The sequence below is a fragment of the Lampetra planeri genome, chromosome 15 (genome assembly GCF_965212315.1).
Source record: "Lampetra planeri chromosome 15, kcLamPlan1.2.h2, whole genome shotgun sequence".
Lineage (NCBI taxonomy): Eukaryota > Metazoa > Chordata > Hyperoartia > Petromyzontiformes > Petromyzontidae > Lampetra > Lampetra planeri.
Genome location: NC_136121.1, coordinates 1,718,506 through 1,746,189, shown reverse-complemented (window position 1 = coordinate 1,746,189; position 27,684 = coordinate 1,718,506). Strand labels below are relative to the sequence as shown.

Sequence of the window (27,684 nt, the reverse complement as noted above, 5' to 3'; positions counted from 1 at the left end):
CGTCGTTTTTATGCTATTTTTCAATGCATTAAGTATAAGTATTGTATTCTGTGATTAGTCTATGAATTATAATAATTATCTTCTTGGTTCTTTCGGTAAAGTCACGTAGAAGGGAAGTAATAAAATAATAAAAATAAAACATAATAAAACAATTCTCACGACGTTTCGGCCACAACGCAAGCAGCCGTCCTCAGGCGAAGAATGAGAACATTATCAAGCTAGGAGCTTATATAGGTGTAGCGAGGAGGAGCGCCTTAACAAAAGAATGTGCATATGGGCTCCCCCCTATCTCCGGTTGTAGCCAACATCTTCATGGAGAAATTTGAGACGGACGCCATCCAGACTGCCACTCTACGCCCGACCTTATGGAAGAGATACGTAGACGACACTTTTGTCATCTGGCCACATGGCCGGCCTGCTCTAGACCAATTTCTCGACCACATCAATTCCATACACCCAGCCATCAGATTCACCATGGAAGTCGAAAATGATGGCAAGCTACCCTTTTTGGATGTCCTAATCAAAAGGAGACCTGATGGTTCAATGAGCCACTCTGTCTACAGGAAAGCCACCCACACGGATGCTTATCTAAAACCGGATTCCCACCACCATCCATCCCAGAAGAATTCCCTCATCAAGACTCTATATCATAGAGCCCAATGCATCTCCGACCATGAACACATTTCCAGTGAACTCAAACACGTACGCCAAGCTCTTAAAGCTAATGGTTACTCCCACTACACAATCCGCAAAGCCATCACTCCAACCATCAAGAAAGATCCTGTTGAGGAGCCTTTCAAGACCATCACCTTACCCTACATTGCTGGGGTCACAAAAAAGATCTCCAAAATCCTGATTAAACACAAGATCCAGGTCCGATTCAACACAGTACATAAAATCCGTGATCTGGTACCGTCTGTAAAAGATGTGATTCCAGACATACAGTACCCTGGCGTCTACAAACTAAGTTGCCTCTGTGGTAGCAGTTACATTGGGGAAACCAAACGACACGTCTCAGACCGCATTCGTGAACATAAAGCTGATCTAAAACACGGTAGGACAAACACCTCAGCCGTGGCAGACCACTGTTACAACTCAGTGGGCTCACATGACATTGACTTCTCCAAGACGGAGGTTCTCTGCAAGCCATCTGGCTATCATGAGAGATTCGTTCATGAGGCGATCCACATATACAAACACAGAGACAATTTTAACCGAGAAGATGGATTCAGGCTTAGCAATCATTGGAAGGACGTAATAAACCATTTCGATACACATTAGGGTGAGTTAAATAATACAGTGTTATATTAAAATGTATAAAGTATAGGGTGGTTTACAGCAATACAGTATATAATTTAATGTTGGGTTTATCTATGGCAGTATATAGTACTGTATATGCTAAGAGAATAAAGTTTAGATGGAAGTATATTATATACTTCTTACGACGTAGAATTGTAATTTATTATTTGTTGTTAGTAACTCAGCTTATTGTAGAGTATAGTAAGTATCAGTTTATATTTTAGTTTTTTATGTAGTTTTCACTTTGGTTTTCTACGTGGTTGTTTGGCAAATGCAGCTACATATCACTAACATTCCTTTCCTTTATTAACGCTGTTCCTTGCGCCCCCCCGTGGTGCTGTTGATCCTGCATAATGCATGGGCATAATGCGACTTTGAAACCCCTCCGCCCACCTCCTATGCATTGCCCATTGGTATGCTAAATTCCTCTTCATATGCACATTCTTTTGTTAAGGCGCTCCTCCTCGCTACACCTATATAAGCTCCTAGCTTGATAATGTTCTCATTCTTCGCCTGAGGACGGCTGCTTGCGTTGTGGCCGAAACGTCGTGAGAATTGTTTTATTATGTTTTATTTTTATTATTTTATTACTTCCCTTCTACGTGACTTTACCGAAAGAACCAAGAAGATGAATCCCTGCAGTCACGAAAGCTTTAAATCGAAATATAATAATTATATTATTACGTTTTCCAGATGGAGCCACACAGCTTGCACGATTGAGCAAAAAAACTGTTGGATAACATTGCCATCCTCCAGAAGTTTCCATCACAGTAAGTTGGAGACATGATGTACTTGATGTAGCCTAATTACGATATTTGGCGTTATTTTATACGTTACATGGCAATGACATTGAGAGACAGATTAGTGACATTCAAACTGTAAATAAAAGTAAGTGGATTTGGGCAGGATAGATCGCAAGAGGGGATTATGACAAACTGTCATTCAGCTCATGTGTAGGCGCTATGGATTAATTAGGTGACACATTGGGGGTTCTGTCATCCAGCAGTGGATTGATCACGGATGTTGATGTTGGTCAATTATTTACAATACGTCAAACATCCTCCACAACCGGAAAACCTCTACCCTGAAGTGGCTTTGAGAGGTTTATCTTACCTTAAGTATATTATATTTGTTTTAATATGACCGAATAAAGCACTATTTTTACCATGAAGTCCACTACAAATACTTTTTGGTTTGCTATGTCTGAAGGTGTTCAGGTGAAATAAAATAACTCTAATTCACTCCAAATGATGTGGTATGGTGGCGAGATGTTATCACCCTCGCATTCTATGAAGGAGCTCGTCGGTTCGATCATGACCCTGACGCTTATACATTTGGAATGTGCATGTTCTCCCCGTGGTCGCGTTGATTTTTCTGCGGGTCCTCCGGTTTTTCCCATCACATTTAGAATCGACATGCGCTGAGAGCAGTGTTCGTCACTTATTTTAAAAGAGGGGCCACTTTCGCCGTTAAGACATCAGTGTGAGGCCGCCACACATTTGAAACCATTTGGTTTGACAGCATGATGGGATGTTTTCACTCCTTGTGTATTGTTGGGGTCCGCACGTCAGGGGCCACACTAAAGGCCGCCAGTGACCCACGGGGCCTTGCAATCAAGAACACTGGTTTAGAGTATTTGGCTGCGAAAAAAATTTCACGTGATAAATTCTCCCAAACACAGCTGTCAGCAGTGGCAGAGCATGCTTGCCAACAAAGACATTAAATTGAAGTGTTATGCAGAGCTAATTATCACTGGCCTAGATTAGTTAGAGAATCAATTGAAATTAAGAAGAATTCAAATAATTTTAATCGCTGTGATAGCTATAGACTCAGCGCAGCCTGGAAGCGTATTATTAAGGAATATACAACACATATTGCAATCCCTTACAGGTGAGTCACATGCTAAGTGGCTAATTACTGATCTATTATATCAACCCCACCGCCTCTGATCTCGAATCCTGGATGGGGTTCAACAATGATGGCATCATCCTCCACTATTTAAGACCGGAGGCAGGTGGATGGCTTCACTATTCTGGCAAATCGCCCGAAGATGCTCGATGTAATTTCCAGCGAAACGTCGTACTCAAATTGTGGGCCAATGTAGAGAACTATTTGTCTTTTGTCAACGTGACACATTTTTTACTGATTGGCCATGCAGGGTGGTTGGGGGTTGCGACACATTATGAATTAACGCGATATTACCCAAAAAACCTGTATTATGAACTAGCTTATATACCCAGCGTTGCCCGGGCCAAAAAAATTATTCAAAACTACTCTTAAAAATCTAACAGTAGTGTGTACTGACTGTGGTGGTACCTGCTATGATTACAGCAGTGCATACTGTGGTGGTACCTGCTATGATTACAGCAGTGCATACTGTGGTGGTACCTGCTTTCACTGCAGCAGTGCATACTGTGGTGGCACCTGCGATTATTACAGCAGTGCATACTGACTGTGGTGGTACCTGCTATGATTACAGCAGTGCATACTGACTGTGGTGGCACCTGCTATGATTACAGCAGTGCATACTGACTGTGGTGGTACCTGCTATGATTACATCAGTGCATACTGACTGTGGTGGCACCTGCTATAATTACAGCAGTGCAAACCGACTGTGGTGGTACCTGCTATCACTACAGTAGTACATGCTGACTCTATATCAGTATTTGTTGACTCTATAGCACAAAGTACTCACCTGACAGAGTGGCGTGGTGAGGCCTAGTCCCGTGCAGAGCCTTCGGCCTCGCCTAGATTGTCCAGCCGGCCGAGGTGGCACCTTGGCAGGCTGGGGCTGGGCTGCTACCTCTGACCCCCCACCCCCTGACACAATCTCCCCGGCCATTCTGCAGTAATAGCATCTACCAACTGTATAGTAGTAACTGCACGCATCAGGGTGGGGGGGACCTCACACAGTGAAGAATTTACCTGAGCATCTAGTGTATTTTTATAGAATTGTCCCCCTCACTCCCACCGAAGGTGCGCGACTTGGCATGGGCTGTCCCTCCCACCAAAGGCGCGTGAGTTGCTATGGTCGTGCACGCATCATAAATAAATAAACAGGAAGCACACAAAAATTGCACTAAATCGCTAATTAAAGTAATTAAAAGTTGACGAATGTGAAAAAGAAATAGCGCTTGCTCACGGCGGGGCTTACGGCGTGGTACCTAGCTATTTTTATTTTAAATAAACCCCACCGTTGGAGAGCCAAATCCTTCGCAAGCGCGCGAACACACAAACAAACCCCATCACAAACCCACAAACAATTTTTGACTTTTATATATATAGATAATAATACTGGTCACGAAAGCCTACGTGTTGAACTGAAGCGACTTCGTTGAGCTATAATTTGTGGCCAGGTCGCTTCTGGAAAAGAGCTACATGGCTCAGTGTTGCTTTACCTGGTAAAATATATAATTTTTTATTCATAAGAGGACAGTTATAGTAGCATTCCTGCTTTACTTCACAATTCCCCTCGGGTGAAAGCAATCTAGCAGCTGCGAATGCCTCGCCTGCCCTGTTCACGATATGGAGCCTACAGTACGAGCCCGGGGCCAGGGACAGGGACGAGCGAGCCCCCCGTCGCATTGCTCGCCTGGATGGGGAGGCGACCCCCCCGTCCCCCACCCGCACACTAACGCGCCCAGAGCCACCCTCTTGCACAGCCACTGCAACACAGTGACATCCATCATTGGTTTCCTGTACCACTTACACATAGATTAACATTCCCCTATGGCCAAGATATTGTTAAATTGTGGCCTAAATATTGCAGAGTGATATCTCGTTCCACGCACTTTCACTATTTGAAATTAATTCAACTCTTACATGTATCTGTGGCAAGGCTTGCAACCAAATAAGAAATTATCGTAAGTATTTTGGACATTTCAGAATAGATATGGTATGTGAAGTTAAATTATTTATTTTTACTGCTTCGATGTTTTGCTTACTAATTTTTTTGTTTTTCATTTCGTTTCGCTATGTATGTTTTGGATGCTGCCGTGGTGGGGTCATGGTCCGCACATTAGACATCCAGAGGCCGCGGGTTCCAAACCTCCAGTGCGGCAGGTGAAACAACAGGGCATGCAAATACGTTTTTTAAATCCCTACAAAGGACAACTTGGCAGAACCCTCCTGAAAAAAAGGGTTGCGATGCAGTGATGCTTTCCTGGGCAATAGGCATACCAATAATAGTAATAAATTACCCCACAACTCTATGAATGTAAATAGATATACAACAATCGTTCTGAAGATTGTGTGGTGGGGTAAAGTGTGGGCACTCCCACACTACCAAAACCCCCTCTGGAGGAGCTCTTTGATGCTCCCTCAAGTGGAAGCGCTTCCGCCAGCAGTGGCGTGAACAGGATATTGCAGGGCTGCTCTATTTAACCCGTACTTATCATGAATGTTCAGTTGTAGCGCGTGTGCAGTGTGTCAATGAGAGGGTCATTTGAAGCAGTGCAAGACAGCGTCTCGGGGAATATTGCCTCTTCGTAGGTTTCTGCAACAGACAGGGCCTGGGCATGCATTTTGTTCTGCGCCTTATCACCACAGCTAATGCAGTGGCACTAAGCACCACAGCCCAACACCCCTGGGGCAAACCAAAAGAAATGGGAGAAAATGTCTCTTTCGTGCTGCGGGGCTCCCTGGATGTAATTTGACAGCCAATCGCGCATCACGGGAAATATCGATCCCAGCTGCTTCGGACGTTGCATTCAGTCCAAATAAATTAACTTAGCAAATTGCATGTTACCTGAATCAGTTACAAGCATGCTGACCACTAGGTTATTCAATCACCTGTACTTGTTTTCATTAAAACTGGATTTGAAGTTCAGTAAAAAAAATCCAGAAGCCAGACTAGTTGATGGGAGAGCCTTTCTGGTTACGGGGAATGTTAAGTACACTGCAATGGATTAAATAAATATATGCTACATCATTACATTTGTATTCAATTCCACATCATTAACACAGACTCATATTTAATGTAATGCATAAATAACAAAAATTAAGATTAACTAAACTACTTTTTATCAACACCATGAAGCAGGGTTAGATGGCTGAGGCTTGCTGGATGTGAATAGGTGAAGATATTTTATGATGGGCCTCAATATTTTATTTAGTTTATTTTGGAAAGTAAATGTTGAATGAATATAGAATCAACACAGAGTGCCCTGACAAGAGCGCTTGGATGGGTAAAGGCCTCCAAGGGCTTCAATTATTATTCTCTCTGCAAATCCTGGAAAGCTTGCACACTCCTCTGTTTTTCAAATAAGTTTCTCAACAACCCAAACACACACGCTTTTGCATATATGAAATACGTAAATCAAATTAAATATGCTTTGTTTATATGTTTTTAGAGGAATAATGTCCAACACAGATAACCTGATGTTTCCACCGACAGACCAAGTGGTAGACCGGTGGATGTATCTGAGCGCACGCAGCTGATTTAGCAAGAGGACAGTAATCCGTCCAAGAACAAGGTCTGGATGGCTGAAATTGTGAGAGGTGACTGGTGTGGCGTGCGATAAGAGGGTCTTTCGGTAAAGTTAAGTAGATAGGTTCAAAGAAAATAACAAAAAATAACAAAAAACTACGACGTTTCGATCGTAACACAAGCGTTCATCATCAGGAAGAGGGGGTTAACTTCGAAAGGTAAATTGTTTATAAAGGTTTGAAATGAGCATAGCCCAAATGTCAGCAGCCAATGGTAATGTAAGTGGTGGGCAACGACCGCGACAGTGCTGGGTTTTCCCACCAATCAAAGGGCTGCCCAGTAAAAATTAGCATGATAATGTAAGATCGTTGAGAGGCCTCCATGGCGGGCGCCCTGAGGTGGCTATGTTAATGTGAGAGATTAGCATGTTAATGGAAGATCGCAAAGCAAAAACCTTGAGCTCGGTGAGCGAGGTGGCTGTGTTAGGGTGAGAAATTGAACCTGTTAATGTAAAATCAGAGAGCCGAAAATAACAACTAACATCGGAAGGTGGTAGGATGGGAACATCACAGCTAGTTATTACTTAAACTGGTTGACAACGTCCTTCCAATTAGGGTCAGTTTATACCCATCTTCTCGATTGAAATTGTGTCTGTGTCTATATATATGGATGGCTGCATGAACGTATTTTTTGTTGATAGCCAGTGGGTTTGCAAAGTACCTTCGTCTTCGAGAAATCAATATCGTGTGAGCCCACCGCATTAAAACAATGATCAGTCACGACCGAGGTGTTGGTCCTACCATGTTTCAGATCTGCCTTCTGTTCACAAACACGGTCCGAGACATGTCGCTTAGTTTCCCAAATGTAACTACTGCCGCAGACACAGCTTAGTTTGCAGACGCTGGGGTATGCATGTCAGGGATCACATCCTTCACAGATGGGATCAGATCACGAATTTTACGTACTGTGTTCAGTCTAACCTGGATGTTGTGTTTGCTCATGATTTTGGAATTTTTTTGGGAAAGAACCATCTGAGGACCCAATCAAAACCATCACCTTGCCATACATAGCAGGGGTCACCAAAAATATTTCCAACATTTTCTATCTGAGACCTTACAACCATTCACTGGTAAGACCACCTTATCTGTAGTTAACTTAGCTCAATTGGTATCGTTAATTAAGGACATCTCACTATCCCAGGTGATTTTCTCGTTAGTTTCGATGTAGTATCTTTGTTTACCAAAGTTCCTGTGCTTACACCATTGCAATCATTGAAGATTTGGTCCAACAAGGACTGAATGCGGAGGTACCGGCCCTTGTGAGACACTGCCTCACCAATACTTACTTCACCTGGAATGGAACATTCTAAAAACAAGTTGAAGGGACCCCCATGGGTCCTCTCTTATCTCCAGTTGTGGCCAATGTTTTCATGGAAAATTTTGAGCAAGATGCCATACAGGCATCCACTCTACGTCCATCCTTGTGGAAGAAGTACGTAGATGACACGTTCATCATCTGGCCACATGGCCGACCAGCTCTGAACCAATTCCTCAACCACATCAACTCCATACACCCAGCCATCAAATTCACCATGGAGGTGGAAAAGGATGGCAAGCTGCCATTCTTGGATGTTTTAATCGAAAGGAGACCAGATGGCTCAATAGGACACTGTTTACAGGAAAGCCACCCATACGGATGCATATCTAAAACCTGACTCCCACCACCATCCTTCCCAGAAGAATTCCCTCATCAAAACTCGACACCATGAAGCTCGATGTATTTCCGACTATTTTTGATGTTAGTTGTTATTTTCGGCTCTCTGAATTTACATTAGCAGGTTAAATTTCTCACCCTAACACAGCCACCTCGCTCACCGAGCTCGAGGTTTTTACTTTGCGATCTTCCATTAACATGCTAATCTCTCACATTAACATAGCCACCTCAGGGCGCCCGCCATGGAGGCCTCTCACATCTTACATTATCATGGTAATTTTTACTGGGCAGCCCTTTGATTGGTGGGAAAGCCCACCACCATCGCGGTCGCTGCCCACCACTTACATTGGCGGCTGACATTTTGGATATGCCCATTTCAAACCTTTATAAACAGTTTACCTTTATAAGCTAACCCCCTCTTCCTGATGACGAACGCTTGTGTTGCGATCGAAACGTCGTAGTTTTTTGTTATTTTTTGTTATTTTCTTAGAACCTATCTACTGCAGTCACGAAAGCTTTAAGTCAAGATTTAAGAGGGTCCCAGTTTGACTGAAGGGAAAAGTGTACAAGACGGTAGTGAGGACGGTGCTGTTCCATGGGGCCGCGTGCTGGGGCACAAGAAAGAGGGAGAACCAAGCTATGGCAGTCACAGAGATGAGGATGTTGTGGTGGATGTTGGGTTTAACAAGGAAGGACGGGGTGAAAAATGAAGAAGTGAGAAGAAGCCTCAAGGTTGTAGAAAACACGGAGAAGATGAGACAAAAATGGCTGGTGTGGTTCGGTCATGTGGAGAGACAACAGCAAAATGATGTAGGTCAGAAGGTGCAAGTGATGCAAGTGGAAGGAAAGAGAGCAATAGGAAGGCAGAAGAAGAGGTGGGGTGATGTGGTACGACCAGACATGGTGGCCCGAGGAGCGGAAAGAGAGATGGCGCAGGACAGCGCAGCATAGAGATGGTTGGCAAGGGCAGCAGACCCACATGAGCGGGACAAACGCGTGGAAGAAAAAGACAGTGATCCGCCCAGAGGTTTTGGGTTTTTTTAAGTGCTTTTTTTACTTATTTTTTGAGTAGCCTTTTTCGGCACACGTTTTTTCATAGCTTGTCCAAAACGCATCGAAATTTTTCGACGCGTTTTAAGAAGAATGCGTTTAAAATCATCTCAGCCCAGCATGAATACAAAAGGTGCATTACGCATTAAGCCACCTTCAGAAAATGCATCTGTACCAAGCACCGCACACTGTCCTTTGTGCTGGAAGCATTACAGGTGCAAGGCTTCTGTCAAATTGCTTTGTGAACCTGCATTTCAGAGGCAGCCACTTCCGTGTTTTTTTGAATTGCTTTTTACATTAACGAACGCCATTAGCTAGGTCACAGAGACCTTGTTAGAAATACCAAAAAGAACTGAAACTACAGCCCAAGCAATTACGGTGCTCAAGTCTGCTACATAAATTGGCTGGCAATGTGATGCATCTGAGAGTTTTAATAATCATAGTAATAAACGATTACAATACATAACGTTGTGCGATGTCGCAATCATGCAGACGGAATTTATTATTTGAAGGGAACTGTCTTGCACTGGTGCATTCAAATACTAAATGCAGGGCACACTACAATTGACCCCAATTTATATTCTGACTTGCGTGTTTACATAACACCTGAAATGCGATGCTAATCAGATCGAGAAATCAGTACAGACGCACACTTGTTAGCTGGGTAGCTTCGTGAGCACTTGCCGTTGTGTCAGTGCGCATGCAGCTGATGGCACGTAACCAAAGCATAATACTTGCCTTTAATGGGATTAAATAACTCTTGCAAGATAATTCACAAGTAGAGGTAATTGTTAATCTGTGTCATGGAGTGCACACACATAATCGCAATTATAAGCAACAAGGTACTGGGGTAAGTCGAGGCTCGGATTGGGCGATAAGGGCAGTGGTCCATAGGGCAAATGCCCGGTGCGCCGGCCCATTCCGAGGACCTGTGTGTGTGGGGAAATCGCAAATGTGATCAGCATATTAAAAAATATAGATTTTTTTCATTTAAATATTTTATTACCTCTGATGTGAATGCTTCATTGCTTATTTGTGCTCTCAGTTGGCATGAAGACTCGTATATATTCGGCCACCCCAAAGATTCCTCCTCACCCCAGGGCCATTTGTTTTTTGGACCCAGCCCAAATGGGCTAATGAGATCGCACGACAAAATCCTGCAAATACATCGCATCACAACATGTCTACAAGTACTAAAGAGTTTGTGCACAACCAATTGAAAATTAAATAAAGAAATCGACGCCAATAGCCCCAATTTCGGACGGTGTGTTTACAAATGCCTGGGCCAATTTTTTTGTCGCAGTCTGTCACTCAACTGGTAACCAGTATTAATTTCAGCTGGAGCTATCTCGGGAGGTGGAAGTAGCATAGTGCTCTGTGTAACAATGGTTACCCATTTTTGCGTAATGTTATTTCCCTCGTGTGGTATGCAGGAGGTCGTGGGTTCGATCTCGACCCTAACGCTTGTATAATTGGAGTTTGCATGTTCTCCCTGTGGTAGCGTTGATTTTACTCCAGGTCCTCAAGTTTTCCTTGTAGAATGAACGTGCATTCAGAGTATTTGGATGCTATAAATTTCCACAAGATAGGCCACTTAATTGTGGCCGGCTTGCTTCTGAAAAAGAGCTCATGGCTTTGCCTGGTAAATAAAGTAGTTTAGTTTAATTTACCTATCACTGTCTAGCAACTGAGGTAATACACTTCATTGGCTTGTCACCTTGACAAAGGGCAACCACTTGCATTGAATTGATCATGACAGCATTGATTTGGAATCATAAATCCAATAAATACAATAAACATGAACCATAACAAAGATAAAATAAAATTATGATCCGATTAAACATTGATTTTCTAAATAATTGGGTTTTCAATTGGTGATATGAAAAAAAAATTATGCAGCACCAAAGATGTAGGTTAAAATGCATGCAGGACATGCCTCTGAACAGTATACTCCTGTTGAATATAAATGTTTTTAGACATGTGTTGAACTTGGCGTGTAAATGAAATGGAATAGACTGGAAGGCTGTCATCAGAACGAACTGCGTGGAGAGAATGTTACATGATTTAGGCCAAAGTGGTAGGCAAGAAATTATAAAAGGTGAAGATGATTATTATTAACTTTGAAAAGAGCTCCTTTCATTGAAGATCACAACGCGCTGTATACGTTAACATTTAAACACAGACGGTGCAAAAGGAAAATTATTTTTAAAAGATGCACTTAATTCCGTCTTATGGTCAACGTAACCGACCAAAAGGGCTTTGTTAAAATAACTCATTACCACATATTACTAATACCAAGAACACGAAAAAGAACACGAAAAAGGCTTTGGCAATCTTGAGTTGAAGCTTTCGTGACTGCAGGAATCCAAACTCTTTGGTTCTTTCGGTAAAGTCACGTAAGTAGAAAAATAATAGATCACGACGTTTCGATCGCAACACAAGCAATCGTCATGAGGTAGGACAACCACAGCAAGAAAGAATTGCCGAGGTAACCGAGAGATCTGCCGTGGCACGAGGTTATACAGGCCTCGGCAGTAGGCGGGGAGAGAGAAGGGGGGAGAGAGAAGGGGGGGAGAGGAAGCGGGGCAGAAAGTAGACCTCACAGCAGCACCCGGGTCACTGGAGTAAATTGGACCACCGCGGCAGCACTGGAGAGATCTGAGAGATCGGCTGCAGGGGGGTAGACAGAAGGGGGGGAGGAGGCGGGGCAGAAAGTGGACCCCGCGGCAGCACCTGGGTCACTGGAATAGAGATCAGAGAAAGATGCACAGAGAGATAGAGAGAGAGAGAAAGACACACAGAGAGTCGGAAATAACAGCTGACATAGGCAGGTAGGATGGAAACAGCACAGTCAGTTAAGACTTTACCTGGTTAATAACGTCCTTCCAATGATTGCTCAGTTTGTACCCATCTTCTCGGTTGAAGTTGTGTCCGTGTTTATATATCTGGATGGCTTCATAAACAAATCTCTGATAATAGCCGGTGGGTTTTCAGTGTACCTTCGTCTTGGAAAAGTCAATTTCGTGTGAGCCCACTGCGTTAAAACAATGATCAGCATCGGCAGAGGTATTGGTCCTACCGTGTTTCAGATCTGCCTTGTGTTCGCAAACGCGGTCCGAGACATGTCGTTTCGTTTCCCCAATGGAACTGCTGCCGCAGCCACAACTCAGTTTGTAGACACCCGGGAATGGCATATCACGAATCACATCCTTTACAGATGCGATCAAATCACGAATTTTGTGTACTGTGTTGAAACGAACCTGGATCTTGTGTTTGTTTAAGATTTTGGAAAAAAAAATTGGTAACCCCTGCTATGTATGGCAAAGTGATGGTATTGGTTGGATCCTCAGATGGTTGTCTCCCCATGGCTGGGGAGATAGCTTTGCGGTTTGTACGGTCAGAATGTCCGTTCATCCTGAGGGCTTGGTGTACGTGCTCCAGCTCACTGGCTAAGTGACGCTGGTCGGAGGGGGAATTCTTCTGGGCTGGATGGTGGTGGAACTCAGGCTTTAGATAAGCATCCGTGTGGGTGGCTTTTCTGTAGACAGTGTCCCAACGAGCCATCAGGTCTCGATCAAAACATCCAGGAATGGTAGCTTGCCATCCTTTTCCACTTTCATGGTGAATTTGATAGATGTGTGTATGGAATTGATGTGGTTGAGAAATTGGTTCAATGCTGGCAGGCCATTTGTCCAGATGACGAACGTGTCATCTACGTATCTCCTCCTCAAGGAAGGACGTAGGGTGGATGTCTGGATGGCATCTGTCTGAAATTTCTCCATGAAAACATTCGCTACCATTGGCGATAAGGGAGAACCCATTGGGGTACCCCCATTTTGTTTGTAGAATGTAGACCTGATGACGATTGCTTGTGATGCGATCAAAACTTAATAATCTATTATTTTTCTACCGACATGACTTTTACCGAAAGAAGCAAAGAGTAAGGCTTTGGCAATGTTCATGAGTACTCTCGTTCAGAGACAATTTTCTCTTTTTTTTGCTGTAATTCTATCATTTAAATGAACCACTGCTCAGGAGTGTGTGTGTGTGGGTGACCAGATTCGTATGATTTAATTACCAGTGAGCAAAAGTTCGGGGTGTGTGGCTTACTATCCAGTATCCAGAGCATCTTGTACTGCAAAGAATGCAAAAAATGCATCACTACTTGCTGTAAATTACTGTAATGTCTTTGCCAAGGAACAATTCCATGGAATGAATATGTCTCAGAGCCGTTTAAGATGAATTCCCACTGGAATTAGCTTAAGGTGTTTCTTCATTTCCTGATGTTAAGGTTCCACAGAGATGGACTGAATGAAATTATGTAAGAAGAAAAAAGCTCGTGCTTTTTAAGTGCTTTCAAATGTGACTGGGCGTAGATAATCTAAATGCTAAACTGGAGAAACCTGGGCTTATACGATTTTACCGCTCAGGAACCAAGCCCAAAAATGATGCTGGCTTAATGTTCTGACACAGACATTAACCACACGGTGAGCTGAATACCTCATAATGCACATCATTTCAAAAATCAGATTTTACATATATATGGGAAATACCTTTAAACCCAAAGATTTAAAATGTCTCTCTGAAATATATTGTTTATGTAATTATTTATTGTTGTTTTAAATTTCTGGTGAAACACCACTAAAGTTAATGGTCCAAACATTTACACCATAATTATATAACTTTTTTCCCCAAATAATGTGGAAGAGTATAAGATAAAAAAACAAAACATTACAATTTTGAACTCTCATGCTCTGTGATGTTATCTCCATACAGATAACATCACAGAGCTACTTCTAAATGTTGCATCACTCGGCCTGTTTTTACCATCAATAGTGCACATATTAATGTCATGCAAATATAACTCATTGCATGGAAATCTATTTTATTTCTTTGAGCTGGAATGAATATGCCAAATTCAGTGAAATATATTTAGTTGCTTCCCTCTTTTTTAACGCAATGTACTAAACTAAACAATTTTTATTTTACCAGGTAAGGCCCACTGAGCTATATAGCTCTTTTTCAGAAGCGACCTGGCTATCAAAAATTATAGCTCAACAAAGTGGCTTTTAATGTAGAAATTTATAGCAGGCAAATACTCTAAACTCATGTGTCTGAATATCGAGGGAAAAACCGGAGGACCCGGAAAAAAATCCTCGCGACCACAGGAAGAACATGCAAACTCCAAATATACAACAGGCGTCAGGGTCGGGAGGGAACCCATGACTCACGACCTCCTGTTTTGCCAGGCGAGGTAGTTAACAGGGCCATCAGCATGTTAGGCCTGAGGTTTCGTGCCCCCAATTACACTGCTGGGTGGATAAAAAGGCGGGAGGGGGTGAGGGTTTAAAAAACTTGTACCATTGTTTCAACTGCCACACCGGAAGGACAAATCGAACTGGCAACCTTTGGAAGTTCAGTATGATAACCATACTAACCGTTACACCAGGCGTGAGAGCCAACTTTCACTCGATACGTGGATCTCGGTGTCACCCGTTCTATGCGTTGACACCAATTGACCCCCCCCCCGCCCCCCTGAGCCACAATGTCACTTAATATACCGTTTTTTTATGGCATCGAGTTCCAGTTGGCTCATTGCCATAAATATACTTTTGACATTTGGTAAAATACGATTTATTTCGCATCACTGTTATTTTCGAGCCCTTCAACTCAAGTGGACTTGTTATGAGCTATTTTTCAGAAGCAATGATGAAGCAACCAAATAATTTAATGTCCCACATTATTTTTGCTATGAAAAGGACTTAATTCAAAGTGCTTTTCTTGGGGAAAAAATGCTCTACACGAAGTGTTTACAAGTACACTTTTTATGTTGTTTATAATCCACTGTCCTTGCCCCGTGGGAGGCCATACAGCATATAAATCAGGCCAATATATGGGTGGTGTCAGTGGTCGTGGGTGGGCAGACACACGTCAATGAGTGGGCGGACGTGCCCACCACGCTGATCGCTCCGTGGCGGCTGCACGAGCGATAGTGTAGACGAACCGCTACGTGCGGCGATAGCTAACAAGTCCACTTGAGTTGAAGGGCTCGAAAATAACAGTGATGCGAAATAAATCGTATTTTACCAAATGTCAAAAGTATATTCATGGCAATGAGCCAACTGGAATTCGATGCCATAAAAAAACGGTATATTAAGTGACATTGTGGCTCAGGGGGGCGGAGGGGGGGGGTCAATTGGTGTCAACGCATAGAACGGGTGACACCGAGATCCACGTATCGAGTGAAAGTTGGCTCTCACGCCTGGTGTAACGGTTAGCATGGTTATCATACTGAACTTCCAAAGGTTGCCAGTTCGATTTGTCCTTCCGGTGTGGCAGATGAAACAATGGTACAAGTTTTTTAAACCCTCACCCCCTCACGCCTTTTTATCCACCCAGCAGTGTAATTGGGGGCACGAAACCTCAGGCCTAACATGCTGATGGCCCTGTTAACTACCTCGCCTGGCAAAACAGGAGGTCGTGAGTCATGGGTTCCCTCCCGACCCTGACGCCTGTTGTATATTTGGAGTTGCATGTTCTTCCTGTGGTCGCGAGGATTTTTTTCCGGGTCCTCCGGTTTTTCCCTCGATATTCAGACACATGAGTTTAGAGTATTTGCCTGCTATAAATTTCTACATTAAAAGCCACTTTGTTGAGCTATCATTTGTGATAGCCAGGTCGCTTCTGAAAAAGAGCTATATAGCTCAGTGGGCCTTACCTGGTAAAATAAAAATTGTTAAAAAAGAGGGAAGCAACTAAATATATTTCACTGAATTTGGCATATTCATTCCAGCTCAAAGAAATAAAATAGATAATATCGCAGGACAAACATGTTAAGGTACAACCCTGCAATGTTATTGTTCACATCACTGAGAGCGACCAGAGAGCCCCTCTCCCAGGGTGTTTGGCCTACTCTTCCACGTTGGCTAGACATTTTGGAAGAGGTGGGAGTACCCACACTTTACCCCACCACGATCTACTAACTGTGGTGCAACCATGTAGACGGCTGGGTGGACAGAGGAGGAGCTATTTGAACTTGCCATTTTGGGGGACTGAACCGGCAATTTCTGGATTGCAAGCCCAGTGTGTTCAACATATGAATCACGGAAACTTCCCTCATTGCGTGTCCATGTAACAATGTTTCATACGTTATCACATATATAGTTAGCAAATGTAATGGAACTGCCAGACTAACAATAGATAGCTGAGTTGTAATTGTGTTCCTCACTGAGCCACTTTTTACTAGGTCAACGCATGAATTCTCACATCTGCGACTGGAGGCAATCTTTATACACGTGCAGAATTGTGTGCTGGTGTCGGTCTGAATTCTGTCTTTCCAGTGGAGGTGGGCTGCAGAGGTTTTGTGGCAACATCTACAACCAGACTGCTTAGAGACCTGGGAATTAAGGGCCAGAGCCAGCGTTCGGCAATCAGAGCTGTATCGGAGGCGGCAGAAGGCAGCAGTCAGTGGCTCTGGATGAAGAGGAAAGACCCCAGCTGGGCCCCGAAGTGAGAGGGCCAGGAGGTATGCGGTCAACAATGCTTGACTCAGGGAGGAGGACGCCCCTGCCATGCATAGTCCCATGGGATGTTGGCTATCAGCAACAAGGCAATTCCTATGACTAATTGGGAATGGGACGCAAGCGTAGGATTGATCACCCTGTCGCTGGCCGCCTTTGGGGAGGGTGTATAGTGTGAAAGGCCGAAACACCCTAGGAACCAAAGGTACACTACTGACGATGCGCTCCCCAAATTTCACCAGTCTCACTGTTCATGAACTGTTGGAAGTGCTTGCACAAAGGATAGTAACATCTGATCCTGTGTTCTTGGAATCTGTCTTTCAACATTTTCCCAAATCTCAAATATGTGTTTTATAGATGGCAATTTGTATCAGGTGCCCAGGTCTCAATGATCGGTACTTTTCTTCACTAGGCTTAATTGGATTCCATCGGGTTCACTATTCACCACGGCTCAGTGAGATAATACGGGATTAATATGAGCATCTATATAATCTATTTTAATCTACCAGTTAAAAAAATAAACTACAATTCCAAACTTAAGATGTTTTTCGTTGATTACATGCCTTAATGAGACCCTCAAAGTTATTATGAATTGTTAAAGAGTTTGCATTAAATATTGTGTTTACTTACATTTTACGTCAGCTTGCACATAGTGCCAGTTAACTTCTGAATGATATGTTGAGTGCTGCTCTGAAGTTTTTTTTATCACGGAGATTTATCTTCATCCAATAGCATACCAAACTTTGCAATAGCAGTGGTAATTGTTGTTAATTCATCCTATCACTTTAATGTTCAAATCTTGTAAATATCTAAGCAAGATAAAGCATCCATATATACTCCAAGCAGTGTTCTCATATTTATCCATTGAGGAAACTTAATAAAATAAATATTTCATTAGGCATCCTAACGATCCCTGAAGGAAATACGCCCTTGCGAATTTGACCATGAGAGTTTCTGCCTGCGAATGCATCATTGTATAAAAATAAAAAGAATGACGGCTGCTACAATCAGCACTGTTTATAGTTTAAAATTAACTAAGTCCCACACCTTTTGTTGTTGTTGCTGTGTTTAGTTTGTTGTCCTTCCCCCGCACCTCCGATTCGCATGGTTGGCTACGTATGGTGCAAAGGAAGTTCAACATACAAACAACATACATACAACACCCATGGCAGATGCGAGTGTTGTCAGTAAAGAAACGCGCTCTGGCTAGGATCAGCCAGGCTGCCCTCCTTGCCCCACGCGCACCCCCAAACGTGGTCAATTCCTCGACATTAAATTAGGGACTGGCAACTCCAAACCTCCAAGGAAGACGCAGCCCATTTTTTCCGTGCCAATCAATAGTCATGCACACCAACTGTAACGAGTGTCATTTGATTTGCAAGTCGATGTGAAGAGCTTATTGGTAATGGAAATGCTGTCGAGAATGTGTATTGCTTCATTACAGAAATGTTGAACACCGAAACTGTGTTTGTCAATGTTTTTATTGTTTGTGTTTTGTAGAATTAACTCGCTTGCTATGTCCAACGTGTTCAACTCTACAACATTCTCACCATGCTACCTTTACCTCACCCTCTAACGCTGTCTTTGTGTGAATCCCGTCCCCTGCTAAAATACTCATTGATGCATTTATGGACAAGTGTCTATATCATCACGTCTCTACAGATCACCTATATCTACAATCTGTGACCCCTAATGTTATGTAGAATAGTATTGCTGGAGTATTCGCCTGAAAGGAACCATATGACACGTGACCTGCCGATCAAACGAGCTGTCATTGTCAGTATTCCCGTGAATATAAACGGAAACTTCATGAGGGAAGGAAGAGACCTGGACAGACTCGGTATCGGACTCGTGTTGTAACTTTGTAAAAACAATCCCGTTGTCGGTGTCCTTGAGCAATCTCTTACCTTTGCTCATCAGATGAATGTGCCGCTTCTCGTCGAAGAGCGAACCAAATGTCTCCTGTTGCTTCTGAATTTCATTCATGAGCTCTTCTTTCAGTGTGGCATTTTCCATCAGCTGGTGAAGACATAAAGGGAGGAGGGCTTAGTCACGAATACTAGCAGGGTTGCACATGTTAGGAAAAAGGTGCAGCCCTGCAATATCTTCCTCATGCCATTACTGGTGTAAGAGCCCTCACAAGAAGAAGCTCTGGAGAGACCCTCTGGAGGGCATATGGCCTACTCTTTCACATTGGCCAGGCATCTTGCAAAAGATGGGAGGTCAACACTGCACCCCACCACACGCGAGCTGCCGATTGACTGACTGTGGTGAACCGATATACCTGCTTGACCCGAGCTATAAGTGTTCTAATACTTGTGTCGTGGGTTCAACTGAGTCGCAGATGTAGTCTTTGGAGGCAGGGCTTTTAATTTAGTTCCAACACACAGGGTAACTTCCCCTTAACACCATAACAACATTGGGTGGTGACCACCCGGCGAACTACACTAGTTACCATGTAACTGTTACTACGAACCCGGGACCAACAGCATCTGCCCGGGTCCACGTGCTGGAAGACTCGTAGAACGAAGATCGTAGACGAAGGGTTTCTTCCCGGGATGAACCAACCCCGGTCCCTCTCGGGACCCAGCTTATATTTTCTGTGGCATGGCCGGCTCCGCCCTTGGCCACGTCCACCTTCCAGAAGCCTCGGGAAGGACCTGGGTCCCAATCAGGTGACCCCCCTGAGCCCTCTCTTGGGGCCCCTCTGTCAACTTCACCGGTCACGTGTCCTCCCGGGTGAACCAGTGCCATGGCCTCACATGACCACACTGTGGTCTGTAGGGCCGGTACTGCACTTCCAGCATGGTGCCATCCAGCGCTATTATTTAATATACACCATGCCCCTCTAGGACCAATACTACACCCACAACCTGGTGATATTGTTACTAGACCATCCTGGGTGCGATCGTCTTTGATTCCACTAGTTAGGAAGGTGCCAAATTAGGAAATAGACTACAACCGTTTCCTGCATTGTGCATGCTTTTCTTTCCTCTCTCTTTCTTGTTCCTCTTACGCTATACCATACTATCCATCTCCCCGCTTCTCCAATTTCTTGCCGAGCTCTTCCTTCATTTCTCTATATCACCGCCAAGGGACTGCAGAGGGCGGCATACATCGTTACTCGTGCCTGAACCTGCATGTTGCTTTACTTTGCCGGCCCTGTTATACAAGTGTTTCTTCTTTCGAATGGCTGCTGATGTAGATGCAGAGCAACAGCTACAATTGCACATTCAGACGGGCAAGACAGATAACCGTTTCAGGAGCAGCGGTTATCTGGCTTGACCACCTAAATATGAAATTGTAGTGTTGTGTCACTGAAAAGCCTGATCATGGGCTGTGTCGTGTCAATTCATAATAGGCCCAGGGTCAGGCTCAAATACCAATTGTTTCTGGTTGTGTATGCGACCAGGGATTGAATCCAGCTTGCTGGAATTGTAACGTGAGTGATTCATTGACTGCCAAGTGTGGTGGCACACACCAGTGATCGAGTGCAAGGGTTGGTGGATCACATGGATATTACAACATTGCCAAATCCACTGAGCTGAAAAGTAATCAGGAGAAGGCAGACCTTTCAGCACTGTACCCTCAAGTGCATTAGACTCTCTTTGGTTTCCTCCCAAATTAAAAAGAAACCCTCCTGGTATGGAAACTGGTCACGCATTACAAAGCATGACACTCCATAAAGGGGTTAGAGATTATTTAAGGCTTTCTCATATATAATTATATTGATAATAACGAATCAAATTACTAGATGTACGTTTCACTAGAACCACTATTTGATGTGGACTGAATAGTATGTGGCAGGACGTGAATTTCGTAAAGTGCCAGCTAGGATGTACTGCTGGTTTCTGTTTATTGTTATTATTCATATGGATTTCACTTCCCGACTGTTGGACATCACTGATCTGTAAGAGGTTTATTTGGGTTATATCGCGTAAATATATACATTTGTCGTTAAAACCCACCACCACCGACACAGCCAACGAGTAAGAGTTGTCACGTAAACAGAACATGCCAATTCGTCACTAGTACAGCACACCGGTGTGTTGGAGAGCCAAGCCATGTTCTGTTTATGTGACAACCCTTACTATTTGGCTATGTCGGGTGGTGGCGGGTTTTAACGACACATTTATATATTTACGTGATCTAACCCAAAAAAAACTCTATTATGGATGATATTGGTCACGAAAGCCTACGTGTTAAAATCACTGATTTGTTCAATGCTGTTCTCCGCAGTAAGGAGAAGTGTGTGCTGCATGTGATCGCTGCTTATATTGGCTTCCTTTGGCTCCCATTGTGATGTTGATCTGGTGTTTTATTTAAAATCGTGTATAAGAGACACTACGCAGAAGGAACAACAACAAAAAAACATGCAAAATCAGTCGCTGGATTTTTTTAAGCTTTGCAATGAATGGTTGTGGTTTCAGTTGTGCAGTGACTCCTGGGTGGTTTAGCATCGTCTGTTTTTTTTCCTTTGTGGAAAAGCATTGCGAAAGAGTAGGCTTACCCGGGGATTTAATTAAAAATATATAGTCTTAGAACTGTGCTGCTTTACACCAGTATAGGGCATTATCTGTGAGGTACACAAAGTGTGCAGCAGAATATTGTGCACATGTGGTTATATTATTTTTAATGAGTGCCCTGCTCTTCCGTGCTGACCATACTGGTTACAAGATGTGCGTTCCCACACTTCACTTCCACTATTGGAGAGCCTTGCCCATCCAGAAATCAGAGGCAGACAACTAGAATGGCAGAAGACTGCCCCAATTCTAGAATGTAATCAGACCCTTATCTACTTATCATGCAATTTTTTATTTAATGAATTCCAGCCATAATAGTTTTTTTATCGTGCCAGGTAAGGCCCACTGAGCTATATAGCTCTTTTTCAGAAGCGACCTGCCTGTCACATATGATAGCTCAACGTAGTGGCATACCACGTGGACATTTATAGCAGCCAAATACTCTAAACGACAGACAACCCTTATCCAGCCTCAGGACTTCCCTTTCATGCCCCCCGGCGTGGCCTGGCTCTACCCTCGGCCATGCCCCCTTCTGGAACTTACCAGAAGGTTCTGGGCCACCTTCCACGTGTCCCCTGCCCGGCTCCGCCCTTGGCTACACCCCCTTCTGGAACCCACCTGAAGGTTCTGGGCTATACCTCACGTGTCCCCTCGGTCACCTTTGCCCTACATCCTTTACCCCGGCCTATCACGTGCTCCACCAGCCGGCGGGGGTGCCACGTCTTCATATGCCCCCTTCTGCCAGCAGCCAGCGCCGTGCACCCGAGTGACCCACTCCATGGCATTGCATGCTCTGCTGGCAGAACGGCTGCCACACTTTGCTCTGCCGTCCGGTCAGCCGTTACGCCCACATTCCCTTTCTCTGTCAGTAACCAGCTCTACGTGCTTGTTGTGACTCATTCTATGTCACTACACAAGCATTGGCCGAATAAAAACAATTCCAATGAGCCTGATATTGATGCAGGATGTTTGGTCCAATCGATAGGCTGATATTGTATGGGCCAACTTTGGTGCAATGCTAACTTGTAGTTTTTGTGATGTTTACATGTTATCAGTGTAACTACATGGTGGGGAGCGGTGGCGCAGTGGTTAGAGCGCTCCACTACGAACCCAGTGATCCAAGTTTGATTCTGGCTCATGGCCAACACCAGTGACAATAATCTGAATCGTTACTGGGTCTCCTCTAGGTCGACTCAGCCTCAAATTAGTAGCTGGTGTGGTCTATAATATACATCGCCTCTAGGGAGACAAAGGCGGTCGGCCGTGGTGATGTCCACCAACCATCTTGTGTGCTGTACTGGCCATCATAGGTGCTCACTTACAGCACTTGTCTTTGTAACTACATCAACACATGCAGTGTTCACGCTTAACTTAGTTTATTGGGAAACTCATAAACCATAGTCATTCATATCTGCTCCAGCAAAGTGCACAGTGTGCTATAATCAGATTTCTGATTGACGTGTTATCTGCCTACCCAATCAATATTTGATGTTGTTCTCCGTTTATTGTTGTTGACTGGCAGCAACCAGCAAATACAATGGCAATTTTTCAAATTTTGAAACTGGCATGAGTTTTTTTGTATATTTATTTTAACTAAAATATCTCCTTTTCAACATGAATACTATTTTGTTTAGACCCAATACCGTTTAAAAAATGGTTAAGTTTGTCATGTTTTCTGAGAAGTGATTTGGCACAAGAATTGTTGATGTTTTTGTTGAGGCACTTGGTCCTTCGGCCAGAAAATAAATCAATGTCACCTGGGATGACAAACCTGAAACTTAACTATAAACTAATTTTTTTATTTTACCAGTTAAGGCCTACTGAGCTGTATTGCTGTTTCGCAGAAGCGACATGGCCACACATGATCGCCCAATGAAGTGGCTTATCTTGTGGAAATTTATGGAAGCCAAATACTCTAAACGCATGTTTCTAAATGTGGAGGGAAAAATCAGAGGACCCGGAGAAAAATCCACACGACCACTGGGAGAACATTGAAACTCCAAATATACAGCAGGCGTCAGCATCGGGGTCGAACCCATGACCTCCTTTATACCAGGCGAGATAGTTACCATCTCGCCACCGTGGAGCCCCGAACCTTAGAGGTCCCCTTTGCTTATGATGACCAATAATAGTGAAATACATAATGACCGAATCGTTTGAAAAGGTCATTGCATACTTCACGCATCAAAAGGTAAAGGTGGAACCCAGCTATTGCTTGTTTTCGCCATTGTGCAGTCGAGGGAGTTCTAGACAGTAAAAAAAATAATGGGTACCACTCGAGTGCTGATATCTGGTGTGAGACCATAGACTATCTTCATCGCAACTTTACTCCTGTCGATTCCAAACATGTTGTACGGCATGTACACTAAACACTGGGAATGTCTTCAAAGTTGTATAATCTCCTGTAGATGGAGATGCCTGTAGATGGAGGTTCTTCATGTTCTGCAGTCGTAGATGCCACCACCGTCATCTACGACTCTCAGTCCGAACAGGCAACTGGACATAAGGGCAGATTTGTTCGTATCTCTGAAAGTTCCTAAGTCGAATGCTTGTAACTAGAGGAGTCCTTGTATCCCCAGAGCAGCTCTCGAGAGCTCCCTCTAGTGGAATCCCTTCCACCGGTAGTGCTGCACGTAGTGAATTCCAAGCCCTGCACCCTTACCCATTTATTAGCTTCTAACTATTAATCTCTCGTGTAATTTATCAGCACAACGAAGCAACGTTGTATTTATACGTGTTGCACGTTGTTGCATCGTAGGCCTACTTTGATCATTGCCAATATTGGGAGAGCATCATCTTCATGTGCAATTTTATTTTTAATGTGCAATGTTATTGAGGGACTGTGTATCGTTGTCTTGGTGTTGTTTGGGACTGTTCTTTCTTGCTGTTGTTTTGCTGTTTTGCCCAAGTTTGGGAATTTGTGTATATGAACTCATATACTTTATCTATTTTACTTATTTAGTTTTAGTGATTTGCTTACCTTTCCTATACTTTGAACTGCTATCGTTTTTTGTATTGTGTTTGTTGTTCTAACTTTCTGACCCCGTACCCCTACTGGACATCTGCAAAAAAAACAGCTTAATAGCTCATCGGATTTCTCCGGGATAAATAAAGATTCTGATTCTGATCATTGTAGTCATTATCATCTAGCCATTTACGAATGAAAGGCTTCCCAAGCTGTCGCCTTGCCTAACGATTCATTTCTATGATAAATACTCATGTCTACAATACTTGCATAGACGTTGCAATAAAATTTGTACTTCACCTTGAAAAAGGAAGTATTTGAACAGGGAAGCAAACAAGGTATAGACTGTTTAAACCATGATTGTAAGAATCAATAGTATGTTGTCATCTTCAAAGCATTCTAGTTAATAACATCTAGCAATGTCATCTTGTTTCAAGGAGGTCAGGAATTGACCAATTATGCTGATGACAGCAACGTTTTATTCCTGCTTTTCTGCTTTTTTTGCAAGCAGTTGATGTACAACTTCTGAAGGTAAAGTCAGGCAAAATTCATTGATAGATGTTGGGCTGATTTTAAACGCAGACATTTTCAAGTTATAACATCAAAACGAGTGAATTAATAAAACATTTTTTAATTTATTTTGTATCTTCTGAGACCAGTACAAGTCAATGTCTTATTCTGATTAATAAATACGGAACATTAATTATAATTAAAAGTGAATCACCAGCTCAAATTAATATTTTAGCTTAATTCAGCTAACTTGGAGACTACAGACTTAACACGGATCGATTTTAATTGTATTAAGAGGCCTACACAGTGACATATGTATCTTAAATCATCCTGTAGGTATATACAGTAGAACAAACGGTTCACTGGCATTTTCATTGTGCATGCTAAAGGCACATAATGTGCAACATTACACTATGTTGTTGTATGTATATTCTTGGTTCTTTTGGTAAAGTCATGTAGAAGGGAAATAATAAAATAATATTAATATAAAACAAGAACCAAGAATATGAATCCCTGCAGTCACGAAAGCTTTACATCTAAATTGTGTCGTATGTATGTTGAACTAGTTGTTCCATTCAAAAGGTTCACAACCCAGCCAGGCAAATAGTTGAAAAACAATGCATATTTGTAGTGGCATTGAATTGGCCAGCATACAACTCTTTGGCAAAACATATGGCCACCCAATAAATAGCTTGTGAGTTAATATGGCATATAACCCACAAATTCCTCAATTTGAATCTACATAGCAACCATCGCTATTCTACTGTGAAAACTTAGCAGGATCCTTCTGAAAAAGAGTCATGAGGCTCGGTGAGGCTTCCCTGGCCATGGTTTGCTCATCCATCTGACGTTCCATGAGAAGTTGACTGAAACAGAATGTGATTAATCAAATAGTCGCTGCAATTGGAATGTGGCTTTTCAACAATTTGTTTACACAGCACACCGAATTATGTGAAACAAGAAAATGAAAATCTCCAACTAGAAATAAATATTACAGTTATGAAAAGCTAACCCTGTAAAATGAAATAATTGAAATGCAATTTGTACTCAAATATAGAAACGTTAAACTCGCTTTAAGGCATTATATTATTAACCAGCGCTATACATCTAATTAACAGATAAATAAAACATATATGAAGGCAATGATCCCCATGTAGCTTATACAGGCTGTTTGGGAAAGTGCTGTTAGCGAGTAGCACCTATGAAGGCCGGAACGCCGCACAATGGGAATAGGGGGGGGTGTGGCTAGATCCACGCCTGTCTGCCTTTGTCTCCCTGGTGCTGACATTTACACACCGCTCTGAATACTAATGTGAAGCTAAGTCCGCCTCGCGGAAGCCCACGACCATTTCAAATAATCACCACCGATGTTAGCCGTGGATGGGAATTGATCTCTGGCAACTCGGTTCAAAGTGCAGTGCGCTAATCACAACACTGCATCTCATACATACATACAAACTCACGGACGAGACCAGTAATGAAACTGCAGCCAATGAAGTGCATTACCACTGTGGAGATGGAGCGATGTTATCAGGCTATGTGTGCAGGAGTGTATGGATTGTGGCTTTGCAGGTCCATGAGGATGGCTTTGGCATTGGGGAGAGCTTTCATCCAGCAGTGGATGGACAATGGCTGATGATTGTGATACATCTCAAATGCTTTGAGAGCAGATTCAGAGTTTGATGAGGACGATGATGATCATCATCATCGTCATCATCATGTGTAATAATGTTTAATTATGTTGGAGGTGTCATCTTCACCACTATTCCACTCACAATTGATGCTGCAACAGCAGCGAGGTATAGCACGTTGCCTCTCTTTCCTGCACAGTACCGAGTGAGGCTGCTATCGTGGTATCCATGATAACAGCTGCGGTACAATGTCCATGTATATATGTACATGTACAGCCCTTTTTGTCAGTCCACTGTGGGGATCATTTGATCATACTTCCCCATACAACTCAGTGTGAGTTAGTGAAGGCAACGTTTGAGCAGAGTACGCTTTAGCAATGGCTTTTACCGCATTGCACTCTGTGACAACATTGGCCCGCGGCAGCCTATAGCACCTGTTTATTGCATGGTAGTAGTTGCCCATCTGAGCACTATCAAGGCTCAACCCGGCTTAGCTGCTGACATCTAATGAGATGGGTGCACTCCTGGTATTATGCTGTCCGCTTCATTCACAAGTTAATGAGGATTCATCTGCAAAGGTGCTAAGATGTCTCCCCCAAGTGTCACGGATGTGAGGAGTTCTGACATACTAAATACATCTTATGCAATTGGGAAATATAATGCATTCCCAGCTAGACATTTCATAATATGTCTCAAAACAACTTTACAGGGCCGGTGGTAGATTGTTGCCTCTCGCTGCAAAGATTTGTGGTTCAAGACCCCGGGGCCGCCCTGGTTAATCCTGCCATGTATTTAGTGCAAATATTGGCTTCTGCACGGTGGTGGACGTTAAAGGCCTTACGACATGGTTTGAATAACTATGGTTTTAATTTGAACAAAAAATTACTCGCAAATTACTTAATTGGTTAAACACATGGGGATAATGGCCCTTTATTAAAAATATATATAATTACACCATCCTGAAGAAGTGTATTGAGATCCAGCGATGTTTTTTTCTGATCAAACAAATGTCTAAAAATAATTTAGAGAAATTTAATGACTAATA

At 43.1% G+C, this 27,684-nt stretch overlaps 1 protein-coding gene across 2 annotated transcripts in view; it reads right to left on the bottom strand.

Annotated features, from left to right (window-relative positions):
- Window positions 1-27,684, bottom strand: part of TDO2 (tryptophan 2,3-dioxygenase) — a 128,548-nt gene that overhangs the window by 25,206 nt on the left and 75,658 nt on the right. For both annotated transcript variants that reach the window (XM_078600824.1, XM_078600825.1), the window contains one exon: window positions 18,918-19,029. In XM_078600824.1, the coding sequence (XP_078456950.1) occupies window positions 18,918-19,029 (112 nt within the window). The remainder of the gene's footprint in view (window positions 1-18,917; window positions 19,030-27,684) is intronic.